Raw genomic sequence first — 12,028 nt, forward strand, 5'->3', positions numbered from 1 at the left:
TCGGGCTTATTCTATGCGCCACCGCTGGCGCAACCTTTTAATGAATCACGTTTTTAAAAACTTGTTTTTTGGTCCTTAAAACTGCAAAGAAAAATCGAATGCCGCATACTCATGGTCCCAATTAAAGCCTTTTATCAATACATCTTTTTGTTTCTTTTTTTTCAGGTGTCATCGTGCAAGGATATAGAAAAATAAACTTTAATTGGCATGCGCCGACTGTGAGAGCCTTTCTCGCAATCAGCCAGAGGAGGCTATGGCCCACGATTTGCGCGTGCGCAATTCTAACCCTTACCTAGGCTCGGCCTACCACTTGCGCAGGCGCAGATCTTACGTTGGCTTCTTTGTGGGTGGCCTCTGGCCTGAAAAGGAGAGCATTCTGGGAACGCCGGAGACGGAAATTACTTCGCCTCACGCTCGGGCGCCGGCGGCCGCCGCTCGTTTTTTTCGGATTTCTAGAGTTAGGAACTTGGAAACCCTTTGCCAATATGTATGACGCGGACGAGGGTAGGTATCTACTCAGAACACTCCGAGGCGACCCATCTAAGGAGGGAAAAGTGGGGAGCTGAATTAATTGAGAATTTGCGGCCTCCTCCCAATAGCCGCTTAAGTATTCCCGGTCATGCCCCCCAAAATTCCCCAGGCCGGGTACAAAGCTGGGATTATGAAAGATAGAGGGTGCAGGGAACGTAGCATTAATGTCCCTGGTCAGGTGAGTCTTGTTCTCTCCGCTTTCTGCTCCTGGGTAAGTCTGATACGCCGCTTTTCCATATTGAAATGGCGCGCACAACAGTTAAGACAAATTCCGTTGTTTGTACTTTGAAGCAAAGGACTCCGTTTTTGATTTCCCCCAGGGCCACAGTGGATTTATTGAATAGTTGAATTTTTGAGTGTCAGCCTGTGCCAAGTATTGTGCTAGGTCAGGAAATACAGCAGGGTCAAAGAATATAGCGTGTATGGAGGGTCGGGGAGGTGAGGAGGGGTTGGTCTCTTTTGGAATTCCTTCATACTGTCAAATGACTAAGTATATTGTCCTAAAAGATCTTTAAATTTTTTCTTCCCACAGGATGGTAGTTTTCAGGTGTTATGTATTTTATTGAGTGGGATCAATATGTATTTTTTCTTTTCACATGTAGAATTCTTAGTCAAAGCTAGTGTATTTTCATTATGTATTTTTAGTATTGTTATGATTTTAATGTTTGTTTATATTTGAGAGGGAGAGAGACAAAGCACAAGCGCGGGAGGGGCAGAGAGAGGGAGACACAGAATCCCAAGCAGGTTCCAGGCTCTGAGTTGTCAGCACAGAGCCCCACGTGGTGCTGGAATCCACGGACTGGGAGACATGACCTGCTCAGAGCCCTACGACTAACTGAGCCAGCCACCCAGGTGTCCCTCATGTATTTTTAAAGTTCAGTCTTCCATTATTCACAGCTTCTATTTCAGACTTCACTTTTTTTCCGACTCCCAGTCCTGTGGCCACCTCTCATGTTTCTCTCTATTTCCGCAGCCACTTCATGGAGAAAAAGAAGAGCATAAACTCTACTGTTTAAACTTCTCTGTCTCAGATCTTGAGTCTACAAATTTATAAATATCTTTATTAGATTTCTTAGATTAGAAATTAGATTTCTTCTAGCTCAGAAAAAAATTTGAAGTTTTTTTAGTTTGACATTTTGAGTGCATAATGTATTCTCATTAGAGAATTAAATTTAGATTAGATTTCTTCTAGCTCAGAAAAAAATTTGAAGTTTTTTTAGTTTGACATTTTGGGTGCATAATGTATTCTCATCACTCACAAAGTAGAACATATAAAAATATTAAAGGGTAAGGTCTTAACTCTTGTCCACGATCTAATGTGAGTCCCTTCCACAGTAGGTAATCTCTGTTCTTAGATTCTCTCTTCAGAGAGCTTTATGCATACTAAAGCAAATATAAATGGGATTCTGTTGTCTACCCTTTTACAGACAAAAGGTAACACTCATACTTTTCTGCATTTTTTGAGATATATATAGCTCAATAAATACATATATTTTATATATATGTTTTGTATATATGGGATATTCTCATGAGCACCCTCAGATTTTTTCACACCTTCCTGGTTTGTCTGGGTATACCGTAAGTAGTGTTTTATTGATGGGTATTTGGGTCATATCCGGTCTTTTTCTGGTTCAAGTAGTGCTGTTGTGAATTATCTTGCACTTGTCATTTTGTCCAATGCAAGTATGTCGTTCGGAGAAATTCCTAGATACAGAATTGTCAGCTTGAATAATACACATGTTTAACATTTTGTTAGCTGGTGCCAAGTAACCACTATAGTGATTGTACTAGTTTATATTCTCATTAGCAATGTATAATAATCTTGTGGAAAGAGAGTTAAAGATATTTCATTTATCAATTCTGCTCCAGCATTGAGTCTACATCCCATTTCTGCTTGTGCCCTTTGATATCTTTATTAAATAATGCCTTCATCAGTTTTTAGACACTCCTTTTCACCTGGCTTCTTTTTCTATATGAAATACTAGATCTCTTGATCTCAAGAAAACGTTTGTTTTTCTGTTTGTCCTTAAACTCTTTGTTTACTTTTCTTCTAATATTTGACCTTTCTCCTTTCATTCACAGCTAGTCTTCTTTTTTTTTTTCAACGTTTATTTATTTTTGGGACAGAGAGAGACAGAGCATGAACGGGGGAGGGGCAGAGAGAGAGGGAGACACAGAATCAGAAACAGGCTCCAGGCTCTGAGCCATCAGCCCAGAGCCTGACGCGGGGCTCGAACTCCCGGACCGCGAGATCGTGACCTGGCTGAAGCCGGACGCTTAACCGACTGCGCCACCCAGGCGCCCCCACAGCTAGTCTTCTTAAAAAAAAAAGTTTCCAATTCCCATTTTTTAAATTCTCAACCTGTTATAATCTAATTGTGCTCAAGCCACTACATTAAAACAACTCTTAGAATGTCAGTGACTTCTCAAGTGATAAATCAGAGGGATTTTTTTTTTTAAACATTATCCAAACCCAGGGTGCCTGGGTGGTTCAGTTGGTGGAGTGTCCAACTCTTGATTTTGGCTCAGGTCGTGATCCCAGGGTTGTGGAATTGAGCCTTGCATTGGGCTCTATGCTGAGCGTGAAGCCTGCCTAGGATTTCTGTCTCTCTCAAAAATAAAAATAAAGGGGGCGCCTGGGTGGCTCAGTCTGTTAAGCGTCCGACTTCGGCTCAGGTCATGATCTCGCCGTCTGTGAGTTCAAGCCCCGCGTCGGGCTCTGTGCTGACAGCTCAGAGCCTGGAGCCCGTTTCAGATTCTGTGTCTCCCTCTCTCTCTGCCCCGTCTCTCTCTGTCTCAAAAATAAATAAACGTTAAAAAAAAATAAAATAAAAATAAAAACATTTTAAACCTTAAACTCTGTTGTGGTATTTAACATTGTTGACATCCTCCTGGAAACTCACTCCTTCCTTCTGCCACATAACTCTCAATTCTTCCTACCTATCTGACTTTCCTTCTCATTCTCTTATACTATTCATATTCTCTCTGGAGGATTTCATCTATTTTCCATGGCTTCAGTTACCATTTATTTGTGGATGACTTTGAATTTATATTTCCAGTCCATATGTTTTGGATATCTAGTGCCAGTGGACAAATTCACTTGGATGTGCCCCAGGCTCCTCAAATTTGTCACTGCCCAAACATCTATTTTCTTTATCTGTCTTCCTAATCTGCTTTGTCCTGTGTTCTCCATCTCCATGAGTGGTATTACCCTCTTCTGTTGTTGAAGCCAGAAGCCTGGGCGTCATTCTGGATTCCTCTCTTCTGTCCCTTTATCTAATGAGCCACCAAGCCCTGAGAGTTCTGCCTCTTAAATATGTCAAATCTGGCCATTTCTCTGTTCACTCTGCCACAATTTCTAGTTCAGGCCACCACCATCTCTTGCCTAGATTACTTCTCCAGATTCTCAAATGGTTTTGGTGCTCCAGTTTTCTTGCCTTTCCAATTCACTCTCCATACTGTGGCCATAGTGATCTTTCAGAAATGAAATCTGATCTAGCCACACCTTTGTTAAAATCTTAGAATGGTTCTATTGGTAAAAAACAGTCTCTTTTACCACTCCAACTTCACACTCCATCCTTCAGCTACATTGGCCTTCTTTCATTCCTTGAATATCTTTCATTTTGGAGTCTTTCACGAAAATTTTTTTCTGTTTGAAATATTACTATCTCTACCCCTCCTGTCTCACCCCTTTGCTTTTGCCTGGTTTACTCCTGTTTGTTCTTATGTGAGATTGCTGCTCAGCTCAGCTTTTGGGAAGTCTACCCTAACCTCCTTAGGTCTTGGTTAGGACTGTCCATATCACTTTGTTCTTCCTGTTAATTGAGTTCATCTTGTTTGTATCCCCCACATAGGTGATAATCTGAGGATACAGCTGAAGATTTACTATATCTCTGGGATACAGTAAATACATTCAGTAAATATTTGATGAGCAGGTGAATGAGTAAATGAGTCTCATTCATGGATTCATTTCTTTTCACATGACTCTAATAGGGGTATTCCTTAATTTCCCCCCTTCAGTCTTCTCTACATAAGCTTTCCATATTCTACCGGAATAATTATCACCTATTTGTAATATTAATACAATTATCACCTTATTATTATCACTTAATAATTATCACCTGTTTGTAATTTAGAACTCTTGTTTGAGCTTTATATTTATATCCAGTTGTTTACTACAAGTATTTAAAGGGATAAATGATCTACAAGTATACCTAAAGCTGACCTCCTTATTTCTCCCCCTTTCCCACCTTTTTATTTGCTTCTCTGTGGCTGTGATGTTAGCCTCTAATCTTTCATCAAAGCTGGGTATCTCTGAACTATTTTAGATACCTTTGTCTTACCCCTCCCACCATGTATAGGGGTCAGTCCAGTCCATTGAAGAAGCATTTATTACATAATTTATTTTGAATATATGCGTTAATTTTATTTTATTTTTTAATTAAAAAAAATTTTAATGTATTTATTTTTGAGACAGCATGAGCAGGGGAGGGGCAGAGAGAGAAGGATACACAGAATCCGAAGCAGGCTCCAGGCTCTGAGCTGTCAGCACAGAGCCTGATGCAGGGCTTGAACTCATGGACTGTGAGATCATGACCTGAGCTGAAATCAGACACTGAACCAACTGAGCCACCCAGGTGCCCCATGTGTGTTAATTTTAAAATAGAAAATTCTTAAGTTTTGCAGACTGCGTAAAAGTCAGAATATAAAAATACAGCACTTTTTTTTTTTTGAGAGTGGGTGGGGGAGGGGCAGAGGGAGGGGGAGGGAGAGTGAGAGAGAAAGAGCCTAAGCAGGCTCTATGCCCAGTGAGGATGGGTGGGGGGGGGGCTTGATCTGAGTACCATGAGATCATGACCTGAACTGAAATCAAGAGTCACACTTAACCAGACTGAGCCACCCAGGCGTCCCTCTCATACTAATTAAAAAATTTTTTTAATGTTTTATTTGTTTTTGAAGGAGAGAGAGACAGAGTGTGAGTTGGGGAGGGGCAGAGAGAAAGACACACACAGAATCCATCCAAAGCAGGCTCCAGGCTCTGAGCTGTCAGCACAGAACCTGACACAGGCCTCGAACTCAAACTGCAAGATCATGACCTGAGCTGAAGTTGGACGCTCAACTGACTGAACCATCCAGGCACCCCCATTTACCTTCTTACATAAGAAGATGAGCCTAATATCAGAGGACCAGTGCACTCTGATTTTTCAAATGTCCTATTGTTCATATTACTATTGCTGCATAACCTAAAATTTGGCTGCTTGAAAACTAATTTAGTGTGTTCATGGATTCAGTGGGTCAGGAATTTGGACAGAGCATAGTAGGAATGACATGTTTGCTCCATGATGTCAGTGGTTCAGTGCAAAGACTTAAAGGCTGAGTGTTGACAGTTGTGGGCTGTATGATCTAGAGTGTTTATTCACGTTTCTAGAAGGACTCAAGGACCAGGATTGCTGACCAAACCATCTATAAGTGTTCTCTCCGTATGGTTTGGGCTTTCTCACATTAAACAAGCCTTAGAGTAGTAGAGCTTAATTAACGGACACTCAAAGCTCCAGAAGCATGTGTTTCAGCAAACAGGGTGGCGCTGTGTTGCCTTTTCTTACATAGCTTTTAAAGTCATGTAGTGTGGTTTTAGTTGCATTATCTTAGTTTTGGCACTGTCAAAAACCCCTCAGATTTAAGGGGAGGAAACATAGACCCTGTATCTTGATGATAGGCATATCAAGATGACATTATAAAAGAGCATGTGAAATGGAAGATACAGTTGTGGCCATCTTCAGAAAATACAGTCTGTCACACCTTTACATGTATGAAATGCTGTTGTAATAGACCATTGTACCTTAAGGTATTGCCCAGCTATTGGAATACTTCTCTGGCTTTACTCCCCTACCCTAATCTGTCCCTCCAGTCTCTGAGGAGCTTATTTTTTTTTTAATGTTTATTTATTTTGAGAGAGTACCCAAGTGCATGTGAGCAGGGGTGGGGGGTGGGCAGAGAGAGAGGGAAGGAGAATCCCAAGCAGGCTCTGTGCTGTCAGCACTGAGCCCAACTTGGGGAATGATCTCATGACCACGAGATCATGCCCTGAGTGGAAATCAAGAGTCAGACGCCTTAACTGACTGGGTCACCCAGGTGCCCCTCTGAGGAGCTTATTGACTAGAGGACTACATGCTTGCTCCTAGTTATTATTACAGTTAGCTATTCATGAGAATTACATGGCCTTTCTGGAGAAGATGGAATATTAAACAAATTCACACAACTTACACTGAACCTTTGTAATTGTAGCCTCTGTATATTGGGAGAATACCTATGTGACATAGACCTTTGTATACGTAGATGTATACCTATGTATATTATACGTTAGTAATAACTCGATTAATTGAGATTTTTGAAGAAGGGTAAAAGGATTGTTTTTTATTTAGCAGAGAGTAAATGTGTTTCTGCTACTTCAAACCATAGGAGTGAGATATGCACATGAATACAATATTTTTGGTTTTTGCAGATATGCAATATGATGAGGATGATGATGAAATCACCCCAGACTTGTGGCAAGAAGCATGCTGGATTGTAATCAGGTAACTTTTTAGACTAAACTAAGCCTTAAGAGGCACAATAAACTATAAAAGGATTTCCTGCTTATTCTGTTCTTGAAAATTAGATGTTTTATATGTATATGCTCCATGAGAGCTGGTTTCTCTATTTATGTATTTAACTTGAACCTTTAAAGTATTTTAAGACTTAAAAAGTTACATGAAGAATTTATGTATACATTTCGCTTAGATTCCCTAGATGTTAACTTTATACAGTTGCTTTGTGTTTTTTTCCCTCTCTCTACATATTTTTTCCCTGAGACATTTGAGAGTCTGTTGCAGACCTAAACATATTCTTTTACATACTTATAATATAAGTTCTCAAAATCAGGAAATTGATACTAATACAATAATTTAATCTACAAATCTTATCCAAATTTTGCTGGTTGTCTCACTAATGTTGTTTATAGCAAAATAAATTTTTTTCTGATCCTGGATCCAACCTAGGATTACATATTATGTTTAGCTTTCATGACTTGTTTTTTTGTCTCTTATAGTTTAGAACTGTCCATAAGCCTTTCTCTCTCTTTTTTTTTTTTTTTTTTTTAACTTTGGCATTTTGGAATGCCAGTTACTTTTTAGAATGCCCCTCAGTTTGGGTTTGTCTGATGTTTCCTTATAATTAGATTCAGATGATGACATTTGGCAGCAGTGATGTTCTCTTTGCAGTCCATCAGGAGGCATGAGATGCCTATTTTTTCCATTTCTGGTGTTAATTTGATTCCTTAGTTTTCTTATTATTTTAAATGGATAAAGAGTTATGTTAGGTTGTATTTTAACCCAAATTTCCATCGAATTCTAAATGCAATTAAGATGTAATAAAACTCAGAAGCCTTAACAATAGGTAAGAAAAGTAACTTTTCATTTTTTAATGTTTATTCTTTTGTTTATTTATTGAAGTTTATTTATTTTGAAAGAGAGTGAGCGAGAGGCAGAAAGAGAGGGAGAGAATCCCAAGCAGGCTCTGCACTGCCAGTGCAGAGCCAATATGGGGCTTTGAACTATGAACCATGAGATCATGACCTGAGCCAAAACCAAGAGTCGGACATTTAACAGACTGAGCTACCCAGATGCCCCTAGTGTTTGTTTATTTTGGAGAGAGAGAGACAGGAGAGAGAGAATGAATCAGAGGATCTGAAGTAGCCTCTTTGCTGATAGCTGAAAGCCTGATGCAGGGCTCCAACTCACAACATGACCTGAGCTGAAGTCAGATGCTTAACCAACCGAGCCACCCAGGCACCCCAAGAAAAGTAACTTTTTTTTTTCTTTTAATATTTATTTTTGAGAGAGAGAGAGACAGAGTCAGGATGTGAGTGGAGGAGGGGCAGAGAGAGAGGGAGGCACAGAATCTGAAGCAGGCTCCAGGCTCTGAGCTGTCAGCATAGAGTCTGATGTGGGGCTTGAACTCATGAACTGTGAGATCATGACCTGAGCCAAAGTCAGACGCTTAACCAACTGAACCACCCAGGTGCCCTGAACCTTGTTTTGTTAAAAATGTATTGAGATTTGGGGATATAAGTGTATATTTTTACAATTAAACATGGCTATAAAAACTTTGTACTGAGATATTGGTATCTTCTGTGATATTTGAGTATTAAAACACCAAGAGGCATCTTGCTAAGAAAAAATAGGTAGATACTCTGTGAGTGTGCACAGGGAGAGGGAGAGAATCTGAAGCAGGCTGCATGTCCAGTGTGGAGCTGGACATAGGGCTTGATCTCACAACTGTGAAATCATGACCTGGGCTGAAATCAAGGGTCAGACACTTAATATTAAGTCACCCAGGTGCCCTTTAAAGACATTTATAATTAGGGTCTCCTTATAGTTCTTATATTATGGTTTAATTATTTTACCCATAAGTCTTGTTTTCCTAAACTTAATAAGTTCTACAAAGAAAGTGTTCCTAGTCTCATCCCTTTTTTGGATACCTCATAGTATCTGGTATAATGATGGACATAAGGTGGTTGGTATTTAATGATTATTTGTTGGATTTAATTATAATGAAAATGAGGAAGTATGCTAGAAAATGTCACTGAGTTATAACTGGTTTTAAACCCAAATATTTTCCCAGTTCCTATTTTGATGAGAAAGGCTTGGTCAGACAGCAGCTGGATTCTTTTGATGAGTTTATTCAGATGTCTGTTCAAAGAATTGTGGAAGATGCCCCACCTATAGACCTACAAGCTGAAGCTCAGCATGCTAGTGGAGAAGTTGAAGAACCGGTAAGATGGTTATTCTAATAAAGTAACATATGTAAAAGAAAAGTATTGATTTGAAATTTCAGTCCTTCTGTCAGCTGGCCTAAAGGTTTAAAAAAAATGGTAGGTGTTTTTAGCAGGGTACTTACAGCATTTTTAAGAAGCTCTTGATTTATTCTTCCTAATGGAGAGATGCATTTTGCAAGTAGTCCAAAACTAATCTTTATTCAGATAGTAGAGATTTAATAACTGGGGAGAGGGGACTTAGAAATATAATGAATTACCAAGAGAAACAAGCCACAAATAGTTAAGCCCCTCTTTTTTCTTTTACAGTAAGGAATCATAAAATGTATTTGAAGGACTTTTCACCTTTTTATTATTATTTTTTAAAGTGTATTTATTTTGAGAGAGTGTGAGCGCACACGAGTGGGGGAGGGGCAGAGAGAGAGAGGGGTAGAGAGAATTCCAAGCATGCTCCCGGCTGTCAGCGCTGAGCCTGACTCAGTTCTCGATTTCAGGAACCATGAGATCATGACCTGAGCCAAAATCAAGAGACAGACGCTTAATCAGCTGTGCCACCTGGCACCCCTCTTTATTTTTTTTTTAAGAAACACATTATTATAATTATATAAGAGATTATAAAGGGAAATGACCCAAACATACCAGCTGTTTTAGTTTTTCTAAGTTTCCTAGAGTCTTTGTTTACACATATGTGTGTTTTTAGCATTGTTAAAATCATAGGAAGAGTCTGATTTTATAATCTGGTTTTACATGAGTGATTGTGAAGAAGTATGTAGTCCAAAATAATGGCTGTCCCTAGTTTTTGAGAAGAGAGGTAGCATTGTGGGCTTTGAGAGCAATGGGGAAACTGAAAAACAAAGTGAGTCAGGGAGAGCCCCAGTTCAGTCCTTCTTTTATATCTAACCAGTTCAGTCTTTCTTTTCTGTAGCTAACTAAGCTTTTTTTTTTTTTTTTTTTTATGTTTTTTATTTTATTTTTGAGAGAGTGAGACAAAGCACTAGCAGGAGAGGGGCAGAGAGAGAGGGAGACACAGGATCTGAAGCAGGATTCAGTCTCCGAGCTGTCTGAACAGAGCCTGATGCAGGGCTTGAACTCATGGACTGTGAGATCATGACCTGTGTTGAAGTCAGACATTCAACTGACTGAGCCACCCAGGAACCCCTCTGTAGTTAAGCTTCTGAGGGTTGATCTGTTCTTCTCATTCTAACTGGAGACACTGCATAGACTTGCTGTTAAGAACAAAAATAATTGACTCTTTTGGCACTGTACTGGAAAAATGGGTATACATTTTTTTTTTTTTAATACTTACGGCATTTTCTCTTCTTGGCATTTGCAAAACGAGAGATAACAATAAACATAACAGATTCAGAGTGCCAGTACCATTGAGGTCTATTGGAGGAAGAGATTTCTTTTTTTTTTTTTTTTAACATTTATTTATTTTTGAGAGACAGAGAGAGATAGAGCACAAGCAGGGGAGGAGCAGAGAGAGAGGGAGACACAGAATCTGAAGTAGGCTCCAGGCTCTGAGCTGTCAGCACAGAGCCCAATGTGGGGCTCGAACTCACAGACGGTGAGATCATAACCTGAGCTGAAGTCAGCTGCTTAACCAACTGCATCACCTAGGCACCCCTGGAGGAGGAGATTTCTGAAGGGTATCAGAACTCAGTGGAAATTAAGTTGAAATTAAGCTGAAATTAAGCTGACTGTGACGGCAGGGTAGGACTTGTCTTAGTAGAGAAAAAAGATACTTAGGGGCTTCAGCAAGAAAATAAACTTGGTGTTATTTGGCTTTGGGATAGAATGACCACAGCAGTCAGTATATGATTTTTGGCTTGATCTATTTTGTTTTAGTGGCTTGATCTGTTTTTGATAGGTGTTAGTAGAAGATAAAATAGAACGAGATTGTCAGGCTTTGGATGTCATTGGAAATTATTGAAAGATTGTCACGGTATTTGCATAAAGCATTATTTTAGAAAGGTTACTTTGGAAATGGTGTTTAGTGGTAGTGGGAAGAGGCTGAAGACAGGTAGAAATCTTTGAGTAGCGTAGGTTTAAGATAATAATGTTCTAGATTAGGATAATGGTAGAAATAAGGAGCAGAGGGGAGGGTTCTCTCTGGTTCATGATCACCACCAGTTCTCTTTGCCCTTTACTCCAGGTTGGGAATCTTGGGTGTTAATAATTTACCGTTAATGGTCTGCTTAGTCCCACTGTCTACCTTTCTGAGATTTGGTTTGGAGAGAAATCCACACTATTGGTGTATCTCTGGAAAGTTCTTATGGATCTTGTTTTATTGGGGGAGCAAATAGATATTAATTGGAAAGTTTTTTTTTTTTCCACAGGGTTGGAAGTTCTCAGTCCCCCCCCCGCCCCCGCTTTTTTAAAAAAAAATATTTGCTTATTTATTTTTGAGAGAGAGAGAGTGTGTGTGAGCAGGGGAGGGGCAGAGAGAGAGGAAGAGAGAATGTGAAGCAGGCTGCACACTGTCAGCGTAGAGCCTGATGTAGGGCTCGAACTCATGAACCATGAAATCATGACTTGAGCTGAAGTCAGACCCTTAACCAACTAAGCCACCGAGGTGCCTGGAAGTTGTCAGTCCTTTTTATAGAGTAAGTAGGGGGACACCTGGATGGCTCAGTCGGTTAAGCATCCAACTCTTGATTTTTTCTCAGGTCATGAGCTCACGGT

At 39.8% G+C, this 12,028-nt stretch overlaps 1 protein-coding gene across 1 annotated transcript in view; it reads left to right on the plus strand.

Annotated features, from left to right (window-relative positions):
• Window positions 1-165: 165 nt before the first annotated feature.
• The window catches only part of POLR2B (RNA polymerase II subunit B), a 42,068-nt gene continuing 30,205 nt past the window's right edge, over window positions 166-12,028 (plus strand). The window contains exons 1-3 of the mRNA XM_047090853.1: window positions 166-504; window positions 7,034-7,106; window positions 9,193-9,343. Coding sequence (XP_046946809.1) covers window positions 486-504; window positions 7,034-7,106; window positions 9,193-9,343 — 243 coding nt within the window. The 5' untranslated portion in view covers window positions 166-485. The remainder of the gene's footprint in view (window positions 505-7,033; window positions 7,107-9,192; window positions 9,344-12,028) is intronic.

Source organism: Lynx rufus, unplaced genomic scaffold, assembly GCF_022079265.1.
Source record: "Lynx rufus isolate CCGP_SWC_20201006 ecotype Redwood Valley unplaced genomic scaffold, mLynRuf1.p SCAF_3, whole genome shotgun sequence".
NCBI classification, from domain to species: Eukaryota; Metazoa; Chordata; class Mammalia; order Carnivora; family Felidae; genus Lynx; species Lynx rufus.